Raw genomic sequence first — 24,404 nt, forward strand, 5'->3', positions numbered from 1 at the left:
GGTGTGTATTGCATTAATTGACCTTTTTTTCCTGAGCTCCTATCTCTTGTATTGAAGTGGAGCTAATGTGCATGTACAACTTATATGAAGAGTCAATGGAGGTCTGGAGCGCTGGATTCCAGCGACCAACATTAGAAACACGTCACCAAACAGTAACTTTAGAAAAGTAGGATATCTTATATCTTCACTTTTATTGCAGATTATACATTTACTCAATAACGGCATTTTATACTTGTACATGTATCTTTTAGACCAGTGTTTCTCAAATGGGGGTACGCGTACACCTAGGGGTACGTGGGAGTACTGCAGGGGGTACGTGACAAATATCATTAAAAAAAAAGGGCGAACTAACGATCTTAGATCAAGAAGGATTTAAACATGTTGCAGTTTAAGCTCCGACACAGATGTGTCTCCCCCTCCCCTTCTGCTCGGCAGCGGAGTGGGATGCATCACCCAAAAACGAAACTTAAGAGTTAGACCGTAAAAAGAACTCCATCCTGGTTATATGCAACTATTTGAGATATTTCCAAACCTACAGGATGCAATAAACATTTATCTAAAGAGTTTGCAAAGTTAAGGTTTGTACTTCGGGTAGCGACATGACGAACCCTTAACGAGCCGGAGAGACGTGAACAGTCTGCTGAGAGTCAGACAGAGCGGAGCTCAGACAGACAGTCTGTGAGGGGAGATGTAGTTCAAGTTTATTAAAGCCATTTCAACAACAGTTGATAGGGATTTGTCTTGTAATCCCGTTATTTAAACTGATGCTGCCGGTGTTTTCTGCTCTCTCTTAGTTTTTAAAGTTATTAACAAGCCTCTCCACTCAAAGCTCACCTGTTGTGATAACGGAACGAGAATGAAACGGAGGGAGGCGATAATATCAGCAAGGTCTGGACCTTGATTGTTAAAAAAATGTTTTTGAACAGTCACCTACAAACATTTATTTCCATATATTAGTATCTATGCATGCTGCTTGAAGTGATGTCAGTCAGCAGCTTTTTCTCATCTTGTTCAGTGTGCAGCAGGCAGGTGAGAGTCAGTAACCATGGTGACTGTCTGTCCGTCAATCAACGATGTCCAGCTCCCTCCGTCAGTAAAACTTACTTTGAGCATGTGTCACAGAATAATCACATTTTGGATTATGTTTGAAGTGTACATGTTTTTAAATGAATGCATCACTGTATAAAAAGGTACCTGATGAACCCTAACATAGATTTAAAGACACAAAAGAGCACACAATACTAAATCATTAATTTAAAGTGGTGCATAAAAGCCTACAATTGTACATACAAATTTATCAGAATGCAGGGAAAGACATTTCTGGTGTTAAAAATGTCCTGGGAAGATGTCCAGCCCCCACAACAAAGACAATTTTAAATAGACTAAATTTAAGCACAGTATTTGTGCAATTAAAAACATTATACAGGGAAATAAGTTTGGTTAAACTGGTTGGTAACTTGCAAATGTTTCTTTAAGATCAGTATGGAAAAAAATTGTGATAAAATTGTGATTGTGATATGATATTTTTTTCCATATCGCCCACCACTAATACATTTTTATGGGATTTACCTTCACGTATTCTGTTCCTCCTGAAACACTGTTTGTCTTTTGCGGGATGACATAAGCCAACAGTTTTATGAAGACCACATACATTTGTTAAGTAATGTTCTTTTCCCAAATTATTTCCTGAAAAATGTCTTTGGTGGGATAAGGGGGTACTTTGCTGAAAGAAATTCTGAAAGGGGGTACACAAGCCCAAAAAGTTTGGGAACCCCTGTTTTAGACTATATGCCGATTGAAAACTAATTGTATTCAGTGATTGTCTGTTATTGTCTTTGTGGGGAGTGGTTGGTCACTCTAGCGCCCTCTATTGGCCAGTTGCCACTGGTTTTGGTCAGGTAAAAATACTTTATTCATGCCATGTCGTATTGAAGTACTCGAAATCAGTCCTGGTCTCAAGACCGATCTCGATAATACTTTTTGAAGGTCTCGTCTTTTATTATTTTTACTCTGTCTTGTCTCGTCCTCAGACTGGCAGACTCCAGATTTTAAATCAAGACTGGTCAAGATTGGCCACCACTGAAATGCTATTTTTCCACAGGAATTACTTTCCCGGTGTTACTGCAGCGTGAACCACATGCTGCACACATGAGGATGATTTTTTTTTATTGTTATTTATGGTCTTGATCTTGGTCTTAGTCTTGGTCTTGGTCTTGGTCTTGGTCTTGGGTCTTGGTTCAGTCTCGACCTGCCTTAGTCTTGGTCTTGACTCTGTCGCAGTCCCTAGATGTCTTGGTCTTGTCTTGAGCTCGGACCATATTGCTCTCGGGTATGTCTTGGTCTCTGTTGGAGTGGTCTTGACTACAACAGTGGTGCCATGCTCTTTAGTTTGACAGAAATGGACAGATGTTTTATGTCGGGTTTGTTCAGTTTGGTATGAGCAATGTCTCCCATCATGCTGGACAGCTTTCAGGTGTTGGATAAAGAACGCCTCTCAACAATATAACCTGGGAAATGTGGTTAAGAAAGGATACATTACCATAAATACCCAAAAGGAGAAATGTGCTTATCAAGTTCTCTGTCATCTGATCAGTTTACAGCATGCTGTTCATTATTAAAGCTATGGAACTTAAATGAGGAGTTTTCCTGCAAATGAACTCAATGGCTGTATGACGAGAGAGATAAGAGACAGATAGAAAGAAAGATGTGAGATCATTTTCTAAATTGGACTGAAATGCAACCTCAACAACCCTTAGTTAAAATCAATGCATGACCAACGTACAGGGGGAAATCATTCTATAATAACAATTGTACTTTGAGTAAAGAAAAAGCAAATCCAGCGAAACATTCAAAGAGTTTATTCTGATGTCAACGGGTTATTGGATTGTGGCAGACTTATCAAAACATTAATGAAACACATGGTGCTGTAGATGAATATTGTATACTGGAGTGATGGACAAACATCAGAGAAGGAATACACAAAGTCAGAAGAATAAACAGCACTCCATAAAAGTGTAAACAGAAATCAGAAACAGTCGTGAATTACATTATAAATTCAGAAAACGCCATTTATGTGCAACACAGTCTTGGTACAAACAACCAAATGAATCTGCTCAACTGACAGACTAGAAACTGAACGAAAACAACCAACGACCAATACCTGAGATTCAACTTGATGCCGAACAACGACATCATCGTGTTTTTCCTCACAGCGCCTCACCTTCGGTTCAGGATTTCATTGATATTTTTCTGTAAAGTTTAAGGCTTTTATCCTTAATTATGATTACTCATGAAGCATTTTGGAACATTAACTTGTGGACTGAGAGCACACGCACCACAGCCGTTGTTAAAGTCCTCTTCTTTGTGCATAAACCTTGGTGTTGTATCAGTCCTGACTCGACCTACACACTATAGTGCACCGACTGCAACACTGAACTGCAGTTTCCTCAAGCATACATGACTGAAATCACATGACATCATTTTACCAACCAAAATAGTGAAGAATAAACATGATCATATTCTGAAAGGAATATTTGATAAATCAGCAAATGCACTTTTATTAACAAGGAATTTGGATGAAGAAGACATTTGAGATGTTTCAGACACAACCGATTTAAAGGAAGAAAGTGCAAAATTTGACACATAAATACAGCAGAAATCCAATATATCTTGTGTTATTGTGTCTCTGAGTCATGACTGTCTACAATGAGTGAGAAGCTCGAGTCCCGCTGGCTGTGTTGTTGTCAGAGCCGTGTTTACATGGACGGGGCGGCCAGCTCCTCCCCTGAATGTCACATAAGTGTCTTTAGATCACGGTCAGTCTGTGTAAATTTAAATACAATGTAAAGCTACGAGCTAACTAAAGATCGCTAACATTAGCATGCTAACACAACAATGCAATCACAGGTGATTGTCCGCTGCTCATAGCCCCTATGAGTGGAGTGGCGTTGGAGGCGTGTCTCTGTAGGAGAGCGGAGGCTTCAGAATAGCGGAGGTGTGGCCAAACAGCAGTTTGTTTTGGTTTAATGCTGGTGCTCAAAGGCGACATCTACTGGATCAAAAAGTCGCACATTCTTCTTTTAATATTGGCGTAAAGTGTTTACATTTAGTGTAACTTTTCTGTGCAGAAAATGCTGAAAACAAAGGCTGGGTGGCTGACCGGGCAGACTGCTTCAGGGGCCGCAGGGCTACTACCTCACTAATCCTGCAATGTATGTGACATTTGAGCTCTTTACTTTTTGACTTCACTCATAACATTTATACCATACAGGGCCAGAATGAGTTCATATGTGAAAAAGAATCCAGATCCTCCACATTATAATGTATGTTTAAGTATTGAACTTTGCATGGCTTGCATTGCATTGAATGACACCTGTGTTCGTCGAGCTGAACTTGCCTCAGTTTGAGAAGAACAGGCCAACTGTCATCACCAAACAGAAATCTTTCCAACGGTTCTGACATGTTTGTAATTGAAATGTACACAAATAATTCTTCATTATGAAATACAGATAGGAGTATATTGATGACAACAGAAAACACAATGTTGCTCTTTTGTAACAAACATTGACAAAGAGTATTTCACTTCTGCAGAGCAAGAACTAGACTAGGTTTTGCATATTTTGTAAAAATTGCTATAAATCTCTTCAGCTGGATTTTTATTTTTGCATTTAAAGCAAAGTAACTGAATCATGTTCAAAGTTACAGAGTCACAACTTAAGATAAATTTAGACCCGAAGTGGCACTGAGGAGTTGGAGAATCCACAAAGAGTCTTACATCATTGGGTTAGTTACAGAGCAGCCAGGTGTTCATGGCATGTCATGTCCAAACACTTGTTGGCCTAAACAAGAGGTCTCAGCGTGGCATGTTCACAAAAGACTCAGCATGCAGTTGACACTTTCCAGTAGCCAAGATAGCATCACCTCGCTACTTAACCAACAAAATGCAACTAGTGTTTGTATGCTCAAAAATCACAGCTGAGCAACAGGTGTTTAAAAAGACAGTTCATTTGAAACATGTTCACCAAATATATAATTCAAAACAAAAACCAGTCAACTTTCTATAAGTTACGATTCTGAATATGTTAAAGGAGTAATATTTAACTCTGACACCTAGTGTTTAGTTGGGTACTGCAGTCCTGATTTAAAACATTATAGAGAGCTGTCTCCCCCCCTCCTCCATATAGTTAATGCATATAGGTTGTCAGTGTTTATCCAGCTCTGCATGGGTCTGTAAACCTTTCTGTGTTCTAACCTCTCTCCATTTTTCAAAAGCATCTCCAACATTGATCCTAGTTTGAGCACGTTTCTGCTCATGGAGCTTATTAGAAACATGCAGAGGCTTTTTAGGTCGGGTACAATCACTTCTATCTGAACCACTTCTCTTGACCGCTTCCATCACTGCAACACCTGTTGACCTGATAACTGCTCTCATATCTGACAAACCGAGGGGCGTCCAAAACGGTCGTGTGGGGGTGCCTTAAAACCACCTACCTTCTCTGGTCCAAACAAATCCAGAGCATTCAGGAGCAGAATCTAAAGTTAGAAGGAGGACAAACTGGCTGCTGCATTGTTGTCAGAGAAGACAGTACTTCAACATAGCATGTTTCATTAATGATCATATAGTAAGGTCACTTTATCATTTCACTCACTACACATCTTACTGATTTGACCTTTAAAAATACAAAAAGGACTGTTTTTCACTCTTTCTATATGGATTGCTTTGACATAATATATTATTTGAGGTACGATTAAAGGTCAAAGAAATGTAGTGTGTTAGATTTGATACATTATCTTTAAATGTGAGTGAATGAGAAAACTAAAGGGGATCCTCCCAAACCTCTATAACTCAATAAAATGTTGAAGCCAGAATGCAGCCGCTAAACATTTAGTGCATTTTATTATCAAACCTCTCGTGAAAAATAACCACTTTAACATTCATGTTTGGTGACTACAATTGTTAAAAATGTGACATATTAAGGTCATTGATTGTGTAAATTCATAAACTATGTCTTGGAGATATAAAAAAAAGGACCCTGCATTAAATATTTTTGGTGATTTTAAAATGTCTCATCTTTTTGTCATCATGGAAGCTTTCAAACCACCAGACCCTTTTCATTGGGAGTGTTCCAAATTCAAAGGTAAGTTTGTGCTAGAACATAAAGCGTTCATCTGATGTGTGATGACTCAGAGTTAAAGGAGTTTAAGAATGTCTGATTGGATGTTTGATTGTCAGTTTCAGTAAAAAGAAAAATGTCTGAAGAAGCATTCTGGTGCTTTAACCCAAACCATCTCCACATTGATAATAAGCATGATGTTTTCTTCCTAACTGAGCCATGTACACTGGAGGGAGCAGAAACTTGGAAAAAGTTCCCATTTCATGTTTGCAGAGCCGATGATAATGTTTGAGAGATGAGTTAATAGCACAGCCTGATTCACAAAATGATTGTGATGCTTCTGGCTCACTAAACCGTGCAAATAAATGGATCAGACACGGCCCGATTCACAAAGCACATTCAGAGGGCTCAATGCCCCTAACTGTGCTGCCGAGCAAGCACCTCTGGAGGTCTGGGCTGTTTGGTCTTTACCTCATTGCAAAAAGAAGCCAAAACCTGCCATTACTAACATAACAAACTAAAAAGCTAATACAGATCTGCAGCTTTTAATGTGATAGTTCAACACAATGTTATCAAATGCAACAACATAAAAGCAGTTTCCTAAAAATGTCATCATGATTTCCTGCAAATCTACAGACGGTTACGTTTGTTACGTTTGTGTGAAAATCTCCAGCTTTTAAAATTGTAAAAACTTTCCACATGTGTAATATTTAAATTATCTTTGTGGTTATTGTTTGTTTAGGTACTAACACCTACCAATGGGTTGGAGTCAGCTCATCAGAACATATCACAACATTGGGCAGAGCGAGTCCTCTGTTAAAGGGGCTGATAGTCTTTTTTCTACTCTGTACTTTTTGCTCCAATGTTGGGAGGGCTGTGGGGAATGTTAGAAGGGGAAATCAATCCATCTTCATTTCAATAGTGCTAACTCATCACAAATGTTTTCTCAAGACACTTTACAAAAAGGCAGTCTAGATGGTACTCTTTGTTTTATTATCTACATCATGAGTACGCCACTATCAACATTTAGCGAAGTTACAGCGGCGAGAAAAATGTCCTTTCAAGAGGCAGAAACCTTGAGCAGAACCAGACATGTGTTGGGCTTTGAACGCGGGATAGAGGGAGACGCATTCTGTCCTGCGTTCACTGACTTCAATTCAAGTTGACTTCATGTCAGTCATAAATCTTTTGCAAGTCTTACATTTTCAGTCGTCTGTTTTAAACTCAGAGATATGTTTTGTTTGCATTGTTTCAAAGAAAGCCTTCCAATTGTTATAGTTATTATATGTGCAGGAAATTACCATTATGTTGGTAGAAGGGCAACTTCAACAACACTTATTGGAAATGTATGTTTTTGAGATTTTTACATTAAAAGCTGCAGATCTGTATTAAGTTGTTGGTGTATTTCATTTGTAGAAAGTGTGAAAAAATGACCTTCTGTTGAGACTAGATGGTAATTACGCTGCAGAATTTAGAGAGATGTCACTAGCAAACTGTTCTCTGACCAGGACACAACTTCTGTTGGACTCAAATCACATCCAGTCTGGCCTCAGTATAACCTTGACAAAGTTTCCCTTCCCTCCTGGCCTACCTTTTTTAAATTTAAAATAGTGCAGCATCAGCATGCCAGCGCTGCCTCATGCAGAGTAAAGGTAAAGACAGCTTCTTTCCACACCGAGCAAGACAAGTGTCAGCGCTTTTATACTTTGTGAATCACACTCAACATAAGTGCTTTGCGTGCTCAGGTTTCCCAGCGATGATAATCACACACCAACAATTCTTCAGACAAGAATTAACACAGGTTAATCTGAACCACTTCATATAACAAAGGACTTCCACCTGGGACCTTGACAAGTGTTAGACCTTCATTCTTGTTTGCCAGCAGTGATGCTACAAGCTTCTTCTTTCTTCTAACTTCAGGCCTCAACATCTTCGTTCCAGCTGACCCTTCAAAGGTCAACTTTCTGACCTCTCAAGAGAGTCCCTGTGTGTCAGCAGGTAATCAATGCCACTCCCTTCCAGCCAGTAGATCAATTTTTTTTAACTTTAGCGCTCGGAGCAGCCAAAGGGCTTGGAAGCGCTTGATAGAAAAGATGCTGGGCGCTGCTTTCTTTTTCCAGGCGGCCGCTCTCTACTCATTGAAAACAAATGAAAAAAAGAGAAAAACACTAGATGGACACGGGGCCTTAGTCTTGACATCAGTCACCACATAATGTCTACCTGTGTGTGCAGAGAACATTTGCTGATGTGCTTCATTGCCTTTTGAAAATGTATGTACAGTTTACAGTTGAGGAGTACAAAAGACAACATCCTGTACAAATAACAAAAATACAACTCTGAGCTCACTTCTACTCCATCCTGATTCAACATCAGCTTGTTTTTTTTTCTTCTTTACATTATATTTTGCAGTTCAGTTTTCTAGAAACATAGTGTAAAATAAATTCAATATTTGACACTTCTGGAGCCATTTCAGTGTTATCAAGATTCATATTTATACAACTTGACCAGACTTTGGTTGGAAACGACTCAACTTTTCAAAACCTGAGTAACGGGGGTGTGTGATGAAAACTTCACTGTGCTTATAGCTAGTCGGTTACATGTTTTGTGCTTTGTATAATATTGAAAGACAGGGGTGTACAAAATAATGAATACATGATATCAAGAAGCTCACACAACACATCACTTATGTATGTTTTAACCACTGCTAGGACAATGCAACGCCCACAGATTGAGGAACACTGTCTTGGGAAAGATGTGTTTCCAGGGAGGAAGCACACAGAGATCCAGCGTGGGTGGGGAAAACAAAGCAGCATTACTGCAGAACCACTGGCAATGAGAATGAAAGGTTAATGATGCTGTAGGTGGTGACAGGCAGCATGTGGTTAGGGAAGTGAAGAGGGCAAGGAAACAAGGCCAACTGTCCAGAAGGAGGAACAGGGGGGGTCAGCCAGTCTAAAGTGTCACAACTCAATATGAGTTTCTATGGCTGCTGGAGAGTCCTTCAAGGATCCAGAGATAGTGTAGAACCTGCATGGACAGAGACACAGCAGGTCATTAATGAGATGAGCAGAAAACACACAAAGATCATCAAATATTTACACACACACACACACACACACACACACACACACACACACACACACACACACACACACACACACACACAGTGACATGAGATTAGTTGCTCTTGAAATCACTCATTGTACTGTTTCAATAGTCCTCTTCACACCTACACATTCACACACTGATGGTAGAGGCTGCTGTGTAAAGAGTCCATCAGAAGTAACTAATCCATTCATACACAGCAGGAGCAACTTGGGGAGAAGTGTCTTGCCCAAGGACACATCGGACATGTTGTGGCAGGATCTGGGGATCGAACCCTGGACCTTCCAGTTAAGACGACCGACTCTACCAACTGAGCCACAGCCACCCAAAAATGTTTGAATTCTTACATTTGAACATTTGAATATAATTTGATCAATCAATAAAGTATCTTTCTATCTATTAAAAGAGTTTGGAAAGTGAACTTGAGCTTATATATTTCTTTTCTAGTCACACCGACACATTCACACACTGATGGTAGAGGCTGACACATCAGACATGTTGCTGCATGCGCTGGGGATCGAACCCTCGTCCTTGCTGTTGAGAGAGGACCGACTCTACAAGCAGCCGCCCCCTTATTCTGAGGCAAAAACTGACTGACACATTTAAATGATATCAACCTCACTATGAGCCCTAACACATCCTTTGGGGCGAAGGTGGTTAATTTGCTATTTACACAACATGAGGGCTGCAAGGAAATGACAACTGTACTTTGGAGAAAATAACAAAGACATAAGACAGAAAAAAAGTCCTCCTCCTATAATGTTTTATATATCGTGTAAAACAAGATCCACAAGTTCTGAGCAGAGGGGGTGACACAGTTTCCTCTAAAATTCCTTGATTTCAATGTTTCTCTCTTTAATTATTAAAGTGTTTAGATTGATTTAATCCTTAAAACCAGTTGGACACATTTCTTCTCTTATCGTCAAACAGAGTGAAACTGGAAAATTGCCATGGCAACACGAGAGGCAGCATTTCCAACTGAGCAACATTTACGACTGCCCTCGGTTAAACGATTAATTGTATTTTTCTCAGAATATGAATAGCTTAAGGACGGTTTGTGTATTGTGGGGAGGGTAGAGGAGACACAATAAAACAGGAAACACAAGACCAGAGCTCATGAACATAAAGTGTCTTTAATGTGAATTTGGAGGGAAAAGAGTTTGGGACAGCTGTAATCTATCAAAGGCTTCTAACTGGCCTGAAGGCAAAGAGTTTAGAGTCCTGCACTAGTTAGTTTGTATGTATGGTCCCATAGCATGCTAACAGTTTGCATAGTGTCACAGAGTTTTCCTCCTCTGCTTTTCAGGAGTCTTTTCAATCAAAACAGCACTCCAGAAGGTTTATTTACTGAACAGATCAGAACAGCATGATTATGACCTCACTGAGGGAGAAAAGATGTCCCACCAGCCTGCTCTGTGCTGCTTCGTATCCACGCTTGCAGTACACAATGATTGGGTGCCATTTTTCATTTGTTGGCAGAGGGCGATGTAGGCGGCTGCCGAGCTGTCAGATTAGCACATTTTTGGACTCAGTCCACTGCGTCTGATATGTACATTTTTACAGTAATGAAGCCATCATGTTTGGACTCAATCTTTTGATTGATCAGATGCTGTATCAGAGGAAGCAGGGTAGGCGTCTGGATGAAGGCGGTTAGAAGCTAGGCGTGTCTCCTCACCACCGCCTTAAACAGTTACCATTTGGCCATGACCGGCAAAGGATTAGTACCGGGACCCTCTGACGAAGAGCTGGCACCAGTACCTGTACTGTACCTGTACTGGGGTAACTTTGGATCTTACTGTACCTAAGTGCAAAATAAAACATTACATACATAAGAATGAATTGGGTCATCAGTCGGCCATCATGTTCCAAAATGGTGGCTCTTTTATTACAAACAAAAACGTTTTAAGGCTTAAACATTCTTAATTCATAATTATTCAGAGAGAAACATTGAAATCAAGGAATTTTAAAGCAAACTGTGGCATTACCTGTGAATCTTGTTTTACACAATATAAAACATTATAGGAGGAGCCGTGACTGAAATTAGCATATTCAGACATATTAGCCTGAATATGCCCACACCTCAATAAATGTTTGTGAAAAAGGTGAAAATTTGCAAAACATATAGAGGGAGGACAGTGCAGAGAGTTGAGCAGTAATTCAACAAATGAACAGAAACATTATAAAAAGACCAAAACAGAAAAAAACAAAAAAGAAGGAAAGGAAGGAATAATCTCTCCTTATTTGAAGGCCTTCAAGAGGGTGGCTGGTAAGAATGAGGGGGGGGGGAGGGGGTATGAATAGGTGTCTGTGGATGGGTAGGTGTGTGTGTGTAGTCGTCTGATAGATGTCAAGGATGAGGGGGATTGAGGATGAGGGGATGATGTTGGGGGTATCAGACCGGAGCTGGACTGCAGATTGTTGAGTGGAAGGAGGGGTTGACAACGGTGAACTGACAATCTCTTTCTGGCTAAATTAAAAGTTTTAAATGTTTCAAGTTAGCCTTTAGCTAAGCTCCTGGTGTTTATGAAACATGAATGAAACAGTCCAATCAGCACAAACTCATTGAAACTTTCACCGAGCCTCATCAGCAGTTTCACCAGGACAACATTCTAAAAAAACAAGCTGTATGTTACCTTGACTTTCTAAAGTGCCTGCGTTTCTTCAGGGCCTGAAAACAGGAGGATTTTGCGCAGGAGTTTTTCATGTCCACGACCTGGTAGATGATAGGGTTGTACATGGCTGAGGACTTGGCCAGCAGTGTGGGAATGACAGACAAAGAAATGGGCACTGAGTCTGGCTCACCGAACGCCGACACCACTGACACCACTGCATATGGGATCCAGGCTATCAAGAAGCCTGCACAGATCAGCATTGCCACCTGGGAGATGATACAAAACAAAAATCCAGATTATAGTTTGCTCTCCAGTTCTGAAATATCGGTCGTTTTGCCCCCCCCTGCTCAATTGCTCTCCCAAGCCTTCCCTCCCATCTCTTACCCACCTTTGTGAGTTTGATCTCAAGCTCGTGGCTGTTCCTGATGCGAGCGTCAAAGTTTGAAATCTCCTTTGCTGACGACTTGACCTTGAAGATGATCATGACGTATGAGAAGACGATGATCACTGTCGGGAGGACGAGGCAGAAGAACAGGATGGCCATGACAAAGGTCTGGCCTGACACGGAGGCCTGTGCGAGCCACCAGTCCAACGTGCAGGAGGTCCCAAAGGGTTCCGGCGCATAGTTCCCCCAACCGACCAGGGGCATGGTGGCCCAGAAGGCTGCATACGCCCACACAAAGGCCAGGCACAGGAAGGCGTGATGCCGTTTTAGCCATGATCCTAAAATTGTGAGAAATAATAAACAATGGTATTATTCTGGTTTCACAACACAATAGTTCACATGGATGATCTCTTAAACATAGTGTTTGCTTCATCAGGGGGACTTCAACAGGTTCACTCACACTAGGCCATCCGTACCGTGCAAAAGCACATTTGACCCCCAAAAGTCCAGGTCGTATGACCAGTGTGAGTGCACTTCTTCGGCCCTGGCACTGATGGAAGAGGTGGGCTCCAGCTCAGTCGCTCATTCAAGAGCACATGCAGGGGAACACAACGTGGAAATGAAGTATAATCGGCCCAAAACTTCCATTATCAAGAAACCCCTGTGTGGTGTTTTCGCTGTATCTGACTAAAATGACTGATGACCAATGTTTGTACACGGACTCAACCACCCTTCTTTTTTTTTTCTTTTTTTTTTTGAGTCTGCCAGTGCAGAACACATCTGAATTTTCTTATTTTAATGATTTTAGTGCACAGTCTTGCACAGTGCATGGTGCGTAGTGAACATTATGCCAGTTCAGTGGCACACGATCTGGATGCTAAGTGAAGTGCAGGGTGCAAAGAGTCGCTTGTTTAAACTTGGTGCGTTTTGGGTGTATTATGAATCAAACCATGTTGAGTGCCAGCCCTCATTCCTTTTAAGAGCCAGGTACAACCTACAGGTAGTTTTGTTCTGAGATAGGCCAGGCTCCAGCTGACTCTTTATTTAACTTCTCTTCTTCCAGTTTTTCCACACAGTCTTGTAAACTACAGTGGACTAAACTACTGGTCAGTCCTGGAGCAGTGTGAGTGCAGGCCAGTGGGGGCAGGGGGTCGTGCTTCACCACAGTACAGGGCAACTGGGCCTATGTGTGAGTAAGCCCTTAAAGAAGATGAATAAGAGGAAAAACCATCAACAGAGGGCTTCATTGGGGAGTGACTGTTTTCTGCATGAATGTCCTGTTTGTTTTTAGCCGTGTTCTGATACACAGTTTAATCAAGTACTAAAGCATTGTGGTTGATATGGGTAAGGCTCACACGGGTACTTTAGGGCACCCTTAAGGTCCTTAGGAAGCAAGAGATCACATGTCATCAAGTAGACTGAGATGACTTAGAAGATGCACTCACACCAAGTTGATGTGGTTGTGTTTCTGTATTGCCAGATGTGGTGAAACAATGTATAAAGGGAGCAACACAGATGTTAAATGAAGGTGTGAGAAACTAACCATGTCGGACTATTATAATTTAACTGATGAGTCTTTGAAGCGTCCCATCTCCTGCATTGTGCTGAGTTAATACTGCCTTAGTGAGAAGTCCCTCTCTGTGTGCACTGTTAGTCTTCTCATATTTATCAGAGCAGATCATAACACAAGAATAGGGTCTTGTCTCATTACAAGCCAAAAGTAGAACTTTATGAAATTATCTAAGAGAAAAATCACTACACATATCTGTCCTCCAATAAATATAAAAGTTATCTGGGCTTTTTTTCTTATCCTAGTACATTTCATGTTATAATAAGATTGATAGTTGGCTCATATGTTCAGGAGAGACTGTTCTAACATACCGTAGCTGAGATGGCAGATCTTGAGGTATCGGTCCAGACTGACCACAGTCATGGTGATGAGGCTCCCACAGCCAAAGAAGAAACCTGCCCAACCGTAGAAACGACAACCCTCCCAGCCAAACAACCAGCGGTGGGAGAAACTAGACACGACGAAAAAGGGCTTTCCTGTCACTGCAAAGATAAAAAAAAAAAAAAAGCAAAGGAAAGAGAAGCGATGAAGAAGAGGAGGAGGATGAGAGATCAAATGACATGGACAATGAATTGGAAGGTTAAAGAGTGAGTTGAAGAAAGAGGGAACAGGAGAACAGAAAAAAAACACATTTTAGGACAATAAGTTTGATACAACTTTATACAAAATGTGTCCATTGAAGTAATGACAAACATCAGGGACAAAATCATTTGAAATCAGAGGTTCCAAATCACAATCTTTAAAAGATTAGATCTGCTGCTCTCGCTCAGTATTATGTTGCTTGCACAGATTTCCTGCGCTCTAGTCTCAATCTCATTGCACTCAGCCGCCTTCTGTGCCAACATTATACAATATGCCTCCTCTAAGATTCATGCTCAGCTTAATTTTTCTTGTCCAACAACCTTGACAGCCCCCCCCCCCAAAAAAAACAAAACAAAAACAAAAACAAAAACTTGTCGCCTGTTGCCTTTACTTATTTACAAGCAGGAGACACACAAGCCATTTCCTGACTGCGTTGGCCATAACAAAGTTCTGCCATCATTACTCCTTTGAAGGCTTCTTACAGCGTGCAAACACAAAATCCTACTATTTTTTTTGCATCCATTCACAGCTTGAGGAGCACAAAAGTGCATGCACACACACACACACACAGAGCTGTCGTCGCAGACGTTTTAAGCAAAGTGCTGGCCAACATGGTTTGTCAATGTAAAAGAAGCCAGTTAAATAAGAATATTAATATCACTGTGTCTTTCTTTTAATCGGGCTGACTTCATATCTGCGGCACAAGAACATCCATGATCATTCACTTGGCTTTCAGGTTTAGCTAGAAATGGTAACCCTGTTTCCAAGCAACAAAGCACCAAATGGACACTTTTGACTCTGCATGTACAAACTTTAAACACACCCTCTCTCAGTCAACATGTTTACATGTAGAATCAGTTACATTGCAAATGTTAAACGCTAGATTTGCAGTTGAACAATAAGAGGTCTATTCCCTTGCAAGCGGAGGAAATCCTCAAGTCATGCTCCAACCCGTCATCAAATGAGACTTTCTACAGTCGTGTCTCATCACACAGCTGACATCATCTGTTTTCCTCCTCATCAATTTTCTTCCCTGAAATAACTTCTTTCATTATTATTTTAATAAAAACATTTCTGTAGTTATTGTTTTTGAAAAGATTTCACTCAGCCATATTTCAAGTTAAAGGAAGAATGAGGGACTTTGACACATAAATAAATCAGAAATTGAGTCTATCCTGTGTAAATGTGTCTCTGAGTCATGACTGTCTACAATGAGTGAGAAGCTTGAGTCTCACTGGCTGTGTTGTTGTCAGAGGTCAAGGACTTGAGAAATGAAGAAGAACATACTCACTGTTTATTTCAATGTTACGTCAGAGTTTTTAGATCACGCTCATTCTGTGTCAACTTACATGCAACGTGAAGCTACGAGCTAACTAAAGAGCGCTAACATTAGCATGCTAACACAACAATGCAGCCACAGGTGATTGCTCCAGCCAAGAAAAAATTTGTCCGCCGCTTACCCTTAATGGTGTTTAATTATGGTGTGTTCCGAGTGGAGGGGGGTTGGAGGTGTGACACTGAAGGAGAGCGGTGGCTTCAGGATGGAGGAGGCGTGGCCAAACAGCAGTTTGTTTTGGTTTCATGCTGGTGCTCAATGGTGCTACTACTGGATCAAAAAGTCACACATTCTTCCTTTAAACGTGGAGTAATTGATTGTCTCTTCACATGAATGATTTATATTCAGGTGACGACTATATCAAACAAAACTGACACAATGCAGTGCAATAAAATGACTTTCAATATTTTCAGTTTTCTGCAGGGACGTGTCATTGTTTATGGAAGAATACTCTGCTGCACAATGGAGAACTTTACAGACTTACAATATAAGTTTTTAAAAAAGCCTTATATTTATTTGTTTACGATTTCATTCACTTGAAATAGTTGACAAAGGAAAGACAGACAGTGAAGGTTAATATTGACCCACAGTCTGTTGTGATGAGGTTTTCTCTCCTTCAAATGAAATAAGACGCAGTTTGCAGAAAAACCTGGTGTGAGTGTCGTGTAGTGTCGATGACAAAAGCCGCTTTCTCTATTCGCAGCGTGTCTGTCTCCCAGAATATAAGACAGGAACACGTGACAACTTGTGACGAGGGCCTCAGAACAGAACAACATAAAGAAAACTGACTGAAAAGGACTGCTTATTGGTGATATTAACCCAGAGCTGTTGAAGAAATCCTGCTGAAAGCAAACAAACAGATTGTATATGACTCACTTACTTACTTATTCTTCAACGTTTCACAGATAATGAAGAGAAACTAAATCATCACTAGTTTACTGCACAGTGAATCCTTTTTATTGTTGTGAGGTTCCGATGTGGGCTCACATTTAACAGGCCGAGCCAAAGTGATATAAAGAGATAAACATCAACATTTCTAAAGGCAAGATTCTTCAAGACCGGATGAGCTAAATGTTTTCTTGGAATCATGGAAAAGCCAGAAGGGCATGTACACACAAATCCACCCGGCTGCTCACATGGTCAGAGGCTTAATAGTGTTTACACATTCTGAGTCACCGAAAAAACACCAAAGAAGCTTTCAGACAAACCAGGCTTTATTTTGTTTTCCCTTTGGCTTGTAAAGCCTGGTAATAGTGACTTCCTCTATTATACGTTTAAGTGGAATTAATATTTAAAATCTAGGATTTGAACTTGTCTCTTCAACTTTGTTTTCCTCAAAACAAGAGGAAAGCTGAACTTGAAGGTCAAATCTGTAAGATGTGTAGAGACTGAAATGATAAAGTGACCTTAAAATAAGGTCAGACATTAATGAAACATGCTATGTTGAAGCTTCTCTGACAACAATGCAGCAGCCAGTATGTCCTCCTAACTTTGGATTCTGGTCCTGAATGCTCTGGATTTGTTTGGATCAGAGAAGGTAGACGCTTTTAAGGCCGTTTTGGACGCCCCTCGGTTTGCCAGATATGAGAGCAGTTATCTGTCATGGCTCTCTCATTCTGGCTCCCTCCTGATTGAGGTTCATTCCTTTTACCTGCTCTCACCTGCACACCAGCTCTCCATCTCCTCATCAACTCAGCAGTATATATACCCCGGCTCTCCATCCACTCATCGCCAGATCGTTGTTTCAACTACTGCGGTAGACTACGGCTCAGGCTAAATTAAGATTTTGAAAAAACCTTTGAAATTAATCTTGTGTGCTTGTTTTGGCTTTTTGAGTCTCACCCTGTTTTTCCTTTGCTTCAGGATCACCATTCACCCACCTGCCTTCCTGCTCAGCCATCTGCCTCAACCTGCTCTCTGGACTCAGAACTGCTCAGCCACACTCACACCCCTACTCTGGTCTGGTCAGTCTTCGTCCCCTTCACTCTGCTAACTTCCGGAATCTTCAACCCATCTTCATCTCCATTTGCCACAATAAACCTCATTACCAATCAACCCCTCTGTTTATGTGTCCTGCATCTGGGTCCGAAACTCACTGGTCGTAACATTATCAGGTCAAACCAACAGGTGTTGCAGCGATGGAAGCGGGCAAGTTTCTAATAAGCTCCACGAGCAGAAAAGTGCTTAAACTAGGATCAATATTGGAGATGATTTTGGAAAAATGGAGAGCTGGCTAAACACTGAAGCATCAGTGTCCACCACATGGAGACAGCTCTCTACAATGTTTTCATTCAAAACACTAGATGTCAGTGTTACATATTGTTCCTTTAATAAATGCTTCCGCCACTCCCACCTTTAAAGGGGTCAGATTATGCCCTTTTTTGGGATGATAGATTTAATTTATGTGCCTACTAAAGAACCTTCACAATCGCTAATGTTCGAAAAAAGTGCCAGTCGTTATCAACGCATGATGGCCTAAGGTATGGGCTAACTAAAAATCAAAGTGAAAAAAAGGTAGCAGAAAACATCCTGAGGGAGGGACCTGGCTCCGGGACTAATACAGATGTCACCATGCTCTGGATGGTTTCTAAACCGCCTACTATACTAGAAGTACTGATTTGGCTAAAATGTATGTATGCATGTAAACAAATATACTGGGTGCTTCCAAATTGCAAAGTGCCTACAAAATCTGACAGTAGACATCCTACTGTTCAGTAGGCCGATATCTGTTCCTACTTCGTCTGACTCATTCAGTGTGGAAGAAGCGTCGTTAGCCTGCCTCATGTTATTCACACTCTAACTCAGATGTGATTTGCACGATGGCTCAGTAAATAATACAAAACTTTAAACAGTTTAACAACATTTTTGAGACGCGATACCCGAACCAGCCACATCCATCCTCGTTTTTTAAAATTATTTCATCCTGGTATGTTTTGATTTGGAGGCTATTGCAAAGAAACGTTTTACATTTCGTTTCTCACAGCATTGAGGGTGTTTAAATTCAACTAATTTCCTGAAAGGATGCATCCAAACTATACTTCACAAAACCCTCTACTGAGGTGGACCCAAACAATGCCCACTGAATGACCATGAGGGTTCAGTCTACTGGAAAGTACTCACTGCATACTGAATTGTGGCTTCTTGGAAAGAGCCAGAGATTCAGATGTGTTCAGTATGCGTCAGACCAGTCTCCCTCGAGTACTGTTTCCCACAATGCAAAGCGCCTGCAGGTCAGACAGCAACATCCATCGTAACAGGGTAAATAATCACACTCAGACCAAACCACACAAAGATAGCACCACTTATCTGTGTTGATTCTCTAAATCATGAAAATCTAATCTTGTCAGATTTCTTCAGACTGTCAGTGGACGCTACACAGTCCTAGTGTTTGTCGTCAGCTGGGCTGTTGTTTACGTCCTCATTCCAAGACCGGAGCAGCTTAGCTGAACCAGGTTTACTGCAGAATGACCAGCGACTGGCAGTCATAATATATACCACTGTTGAACGCAGTATGTAGTATATAGGACAAACTTTCAAACTTTCAAAGTTTTTGACAGATTTCAAAGTAAGGGCACAATCACCTTTTATGCAAACAAAGGATGTTTTTTCTTGCCGCTGTAGCTTTGCTAATTGTTGCTTAGTGCTCATGATGGGTTCATGTTGGGTCTTTTACCTGCTGCCAAAAATCCATCAATCAGAAACTTGACTGAGGAGCTAAAAAGGCACGATGACTGGTATCTGACATATCCATTAAGTAAACAATGTGAAACAACAAGAGGGGACATATTTCCTCAGAACAACATTAATATATTGCTTATAGCCAATAACACCGGACTGACAACAACGGTTGTGAACGCTCAATGAACCTTTTCCTTTTATGAATTAAGTCTAGACAGATAAAACTACAACACCATTATCCCGCCCTGTCCTTGACTTCAGGAAGCTGAGCATTCATGTATTCATGATACATGAAGTGGATCTTTGTTCCTTAACATTTATATTATGTTATTCATAAGCTCTCAGGTGAGGAGCAGGACAGGAAAGTTCACCTGTCACTAATGAAGGATTCATATTCAAGGGCACGTGGTCCTCACTCTTCAGACTTGTTATCTGGGGCAGGTATAAAGTCACTTTACAAAGTATGATGTGTTACTAAATGAAACATTATCAGATCGCCGGTGATTTTTCTCCCCAGACTGAGTCGTCCCCACAACCTCTGTCGTCCTCATTCATGCACGGCCTGCTCCGACTTCGACCTCAGCGGTGAGGAAGCGTGGACAACAGGAACGAGAGATATCAAAGGAGAAATCCATCCTGCATATTATCACATCTCCCCTATCCTATTTTTCTTACCATTAGTAAAGTCTTCTACCGCCCCTCGAGATAACACTTGTTATGAATTGGGGCGATACAAACAATGATTGATTCATTGATGATGTCACTCTCTCTCTGTGTCACTGGCTTGATTTAGTCCAGCTTCTAACCCCAAATCCCCACCGCACCACAGTTTTGTTCCAGACTGGATCCATTTCTAGAACATGAGCGAACGCAGCCATAGATCATCTGTACACACATCACATTAGAACTACAGGATCATGCAGGAATAAAGAGAACAACATGTTGCTTTGTATTTCTGAGGACGATTTGTTGTTCATTCTGTTTTGACGTCATGTTGATGAAGTGATGGAATATACGATCGTGAATCTGTATATTGTGTTTTATTTTAAAATTGACCAGTTTCCTTATCTGACTTCCTCTCCAGGTTGTTATATTCTATCCAGCTTGACTCATGCCTGCAGCGCACTCTGTTGAAAATAGACTAACTATTTGAAACGGAGCAGAGTGTAGTGGTGCTGGTGGAATGCGCCAGACCGCGCCGCACAGAATATGTGGAAATTGGTGGTGAGACCGATTTCAGACAAACCTAGCCCCAGTAACTTAGATATTATCCAAAAGCATCCTGGACATGGCAAAAGGGTTTAGAAAACTCTTCCATGTTGGCTTTCAGCAAATCAAAAACATGACGTTACGGGAGATATATCGCCCTTTTCTCTCGGTTTTCTGATAAATCTAAGGCTGTGTAAAGGTGTGGCTAACAGCCTGTTAACTGAAGAGTGATTCATACACAGAGGCGCTGCTTGTCAACAGGCAAGGCAGGCAACTGCTTGGGGCCCCAGACCAGTAGGGGGGCCCCAACGGCGGACAAACTTTGAAAACCATCAGCATTGCCTCAAATTGTGCAAATTTTGCAACAACAGGCCAAAATCTGCCTATGGGGGCCCCGTCTGACAGCACTCACTCCCAATGCTAAGTGTTACAGCATTATTCCTTTGAAAAGCAAAATTTGTCAATGAAGGAAAATGAAGAGGAGTTATCCGTCTGGGGGTGGAAAAAGAAAGAGGAAAATTCATGGGAAGGGGCCCCCAATGAACCTTTGCTAACAGACCCTAGAATCGCCCCTGTTCATACAAATAAAATAATGACTAAGTTGATCACACACCTCTTTGCCCTTTCCTGTACAGAATGTATTCTTATAACCTTTATAAAGCTGATGAATGTTTCAGATTGATGGTTTATAGCCTTTAATTTGAGTCAAACTTATGAAGACATGCCGGAGTCTGAGGGAATACCATGACGCATGTGCAGGAGCGGCCGGAATGACTGCTCCAGGAAATGAAAATCATCAATATGCCCGGTAAATGTCACTGAAACAAGGACCGTCTGTTTCCAGACATTAGTCGTAATTGTCAGAAAAGTTGGTCCAGTGGATTTCTTCATAGCTTCCAGTCACGTGAGCAGCCCGAGGCTGGGAGGGCAAAAAGAGTTCAGGAAGGTGGCGTCCATCTTTGAACACTCTGTGCAACAACAGGAGCTAGTACATGTTCTCTTCAATTAGATGCACGTTTACATCACCTAACAACCACAGAAAAACAGATATGAGATATGAAGATAAAATGAAAGTTTGGGACACTTGTGACTCTCATACAGCACACAGGACATTCTACATATATATCCCTAAAAACAGCAAGAACTTCTATTCTAAGATAGGATAATAGGATAAGATAATACTTTATTGATCCCCAGAGGGGAAATTCGGGCATTGCAGCAGCAAGACAGAGAAAGAAAGATTCTGTGATGTTTATTTATATTTATTGATGCTGTTTGGGAAGTGAAGGGCAAGAAATTCTTCCTCACCAAAGCACAAGTGAGTGCTAAATAGCTAACACCTGCTAGTTAATGTTAGCTAACGAGTATCAAGATCACTGTCTGCAGTCTCTGGTCCTTTCTGAACAGACACAGTTCATTATGGCGCGCTTACTTTTCAGTAGTCTGAACCCTCGTGGTCATTCAGTAGACATTTTCAGTAGACATTTCAGCATGGATACTAACGTCTGGGTTTTATGCAGTATGGATCGGATACATCCTTTCAGAAAATTAATTTTATTTTACCACCCACAATGCTGTGCAAAATTAAACGTAATTGCCACTTCATGAGCGCCTCCAAATCAAAACAAACGAGCATGGATTAATAAAATCCATTTTTAATCTAGAGTTAAAGTCCCGACTGAAATCGCTACTTTTAATTAACAACAGAAAATATAACAAATGTCTGCATTATTATAAAACCTTTCCCCCTCTATTTAAATAATGATTTCACTATTTAAATGCGTCTTTATTCGATTATTTTACTTTATATTCTGTATATTACTGTCTTTCATTTGTACTTTTCTTTATGTAGGCTACTGTATGTTATTTAGTTATTTAATCTGCCTTTTACTTTATTTACATTGTGATATTGTTTTTTATTTACCTGACTGTGTATGTGTATTACTCTTCTTGAATAAAGCTAAAAAAAAAAAATTTAAAAAAAAAACGAGGATGGATGCACCTTTCAAATGACGCCCCTTCCACACTGAATGAATCAGAAGTATGAATAAATATCTGTCTACTGTGATCGCCTAGTGAACAGAAGATACTAAAAGTATACAGCACAGATAGTAGAGACTGACTTCTGAAAGATTGTGTAGGCACTTTGCAATCCAGATGCACCCACTGTCAGTGTTCTGGGCAGTAATGTCCGTTAAAAGGCAGTAATATTCAAATCAAGTTAACACAATCTGTGATGTCAGGATGACGAGAAGTCTGTTCTTTTGTTCTCTCACAAAAGTGTCTTGCCACTAGAAGTGCAACCCAGGCTGGTTACCTTTTCTTTCAGGGCCTCCAATTAAATAACAATTGACTTAGTTAAAAAAATAAAACTGGTTTAAAACCATGAGTATCCAGGAAGTAGAGAGCGATTGCTCCAGAGCAGAGTGTTAGATGGACACACATTGAATCAGTCAGCTGAATGACCTCGTCATTTTTAGTTCTCACAGGTCCAGAAACACTTTCAATAATGGAGAATATTCATAATGTTAATGTATTTGACCTTTGTTGATCCTTGTCTGGTGTCTGGTCTTGCTTGTTAAGTAAACTTCCGGACATGGGGGGGTTATTCTCTGCCCCATCTTTCACCCTCGCAGGGCGATTTTAAAATGACCAATGAGCTGAAAAAATGATTTAAGATATACCAGCCAGCTTAGGAATAGCTAAGAAAGGACTTCTGTTTCATTCATTATTTCTGTGGTGAGGATCAAGATGCTGTGTCCTTGTCAGCCTCACAGAATGCTTAAAGGGTGGATTAGTGAGGATTACAGCTCCGGGGATGACAGCAGGTATTATGCAAGGACAAAATGTAATCACATGAATGGAGTTTCATAATGTCTCAAATATCATGTAATTAGGTTTATAAAATAAAAATGTGTAGAAGTATTAAAGTAATTGTAATAAACTGTTTCTCTTTGAAGGATTTAAACAAAAATAAAGTCTAGTGTACAGTGCTCTGATGATATTAAGATAATAAAATAAGATATACTTTATTATCCCCAAAGGGAGATTTATCTAGTACTCTGTCCAAGATGTTCAGGTTTGAGAAAAGGCTTCCTTCAGGAACACTTTGATTACAGCCCTTTGTCTCTAATATTTAAAAAAAAAAGGTGATTATTGTTACTCATGAGAGGTTTGGGACACTAAAGATTTCTCGATATAGGCTGTCCTCGTTGTGTCCCTGTGCTAATGCTCGAGCATTAACTGTACCGTGCTGAAGCACACCTCTTCAAAGTGTGGGCAAGGAAGTGTACCGTGCTTGACCATGGATCGGAGCACTTACACTAGTGAAACAAATTGGACTTTAGGGGTGAAGCGCTCTTAGGCATGGTACGGATTACCTAGTGAGTGAGCCCTTTATAGTCCCTAAAACATATATGTAAACATCACCACCAGGGGGCTCTCAATCAAAACAATAACACAAGATGACGTCGAGGCTGGCGGGGAATCATGGGAGTAATTCTCTCGGCTGTAATATGCAGCTGTTATCTATCTTAAAATCAGTGTGTTTGTTATTTATCTTGTGCATGGGTAATGTGCACCCTCTCTGAGTTTGCAGCATGTTTTTAAGACGTGAAAAAGTTGTGCAGCCAGACTGGTCACTCTCGCTGTCTTTCCCAGCATAGCGTGCAAACAGCTATCAATACACAATGAATGGGGATGTATTTTTAATCACACCAGGTCGCGCGCAGTGATGGTGGCTACTGCACCCATGGTAATGACAGCGTGCATGTGTCTGCATTTTATACTGATGTATTTGTTGCACAGGTGAATA

At 40.7% G+C, this 24,404-nt stretch overlaps 1 protein-coding gene across 1 annotated transcript in view; it reads right to left on the minus strand.

Annotated features, from left to right (window-relative positions):
• Window positions 1–2,851: 2,851 nt before the first annotated feature.
• opn5 (opsin 5) overlaps window positions 2,852–24,404 on the minus strand; it is a 75,611-nt gene continuing 54,058 nt past the window's right edge. Inside the window, exons 4-7 of the mRNA XM_065964147.1 lie at window positions 14,097–14,267; window positions 12,219–12,553; window positions 11,852–12,096; window positions 2,852–9,140 (exon numbers count right to left, since the gene is read on the minus strand). Coding sequence (XP_065820219.1) covers window positions 9,074–9,140; window positions 11,852–12,096; window positions 12,219–12,553; window positions 14,097–14,267 — 818 coding nt within the window. The 3' untranslated portion in view covers window positions 2,852–9,073. The remainder of the gene's footprint in view (window positions 9,141–11,851; window positions 12,097–12,218; window positions 12,554–14,096; window positions 14,268–24,404) is intronic.

Source organism: Labrus bergylta, chromosome 15 (assembly GCF_963930695.1).
Source record: "Labrus bergylta chromosome 15, fLabBer1.1, whole genome shotgun sequence".
Taxonomy (NCBI): domain Eukaryota; kingdom Metazoa; phylum Chordata; class Actinopteri; order Labriformes; family Labridae; genus Labrus; species Labrus bergylta.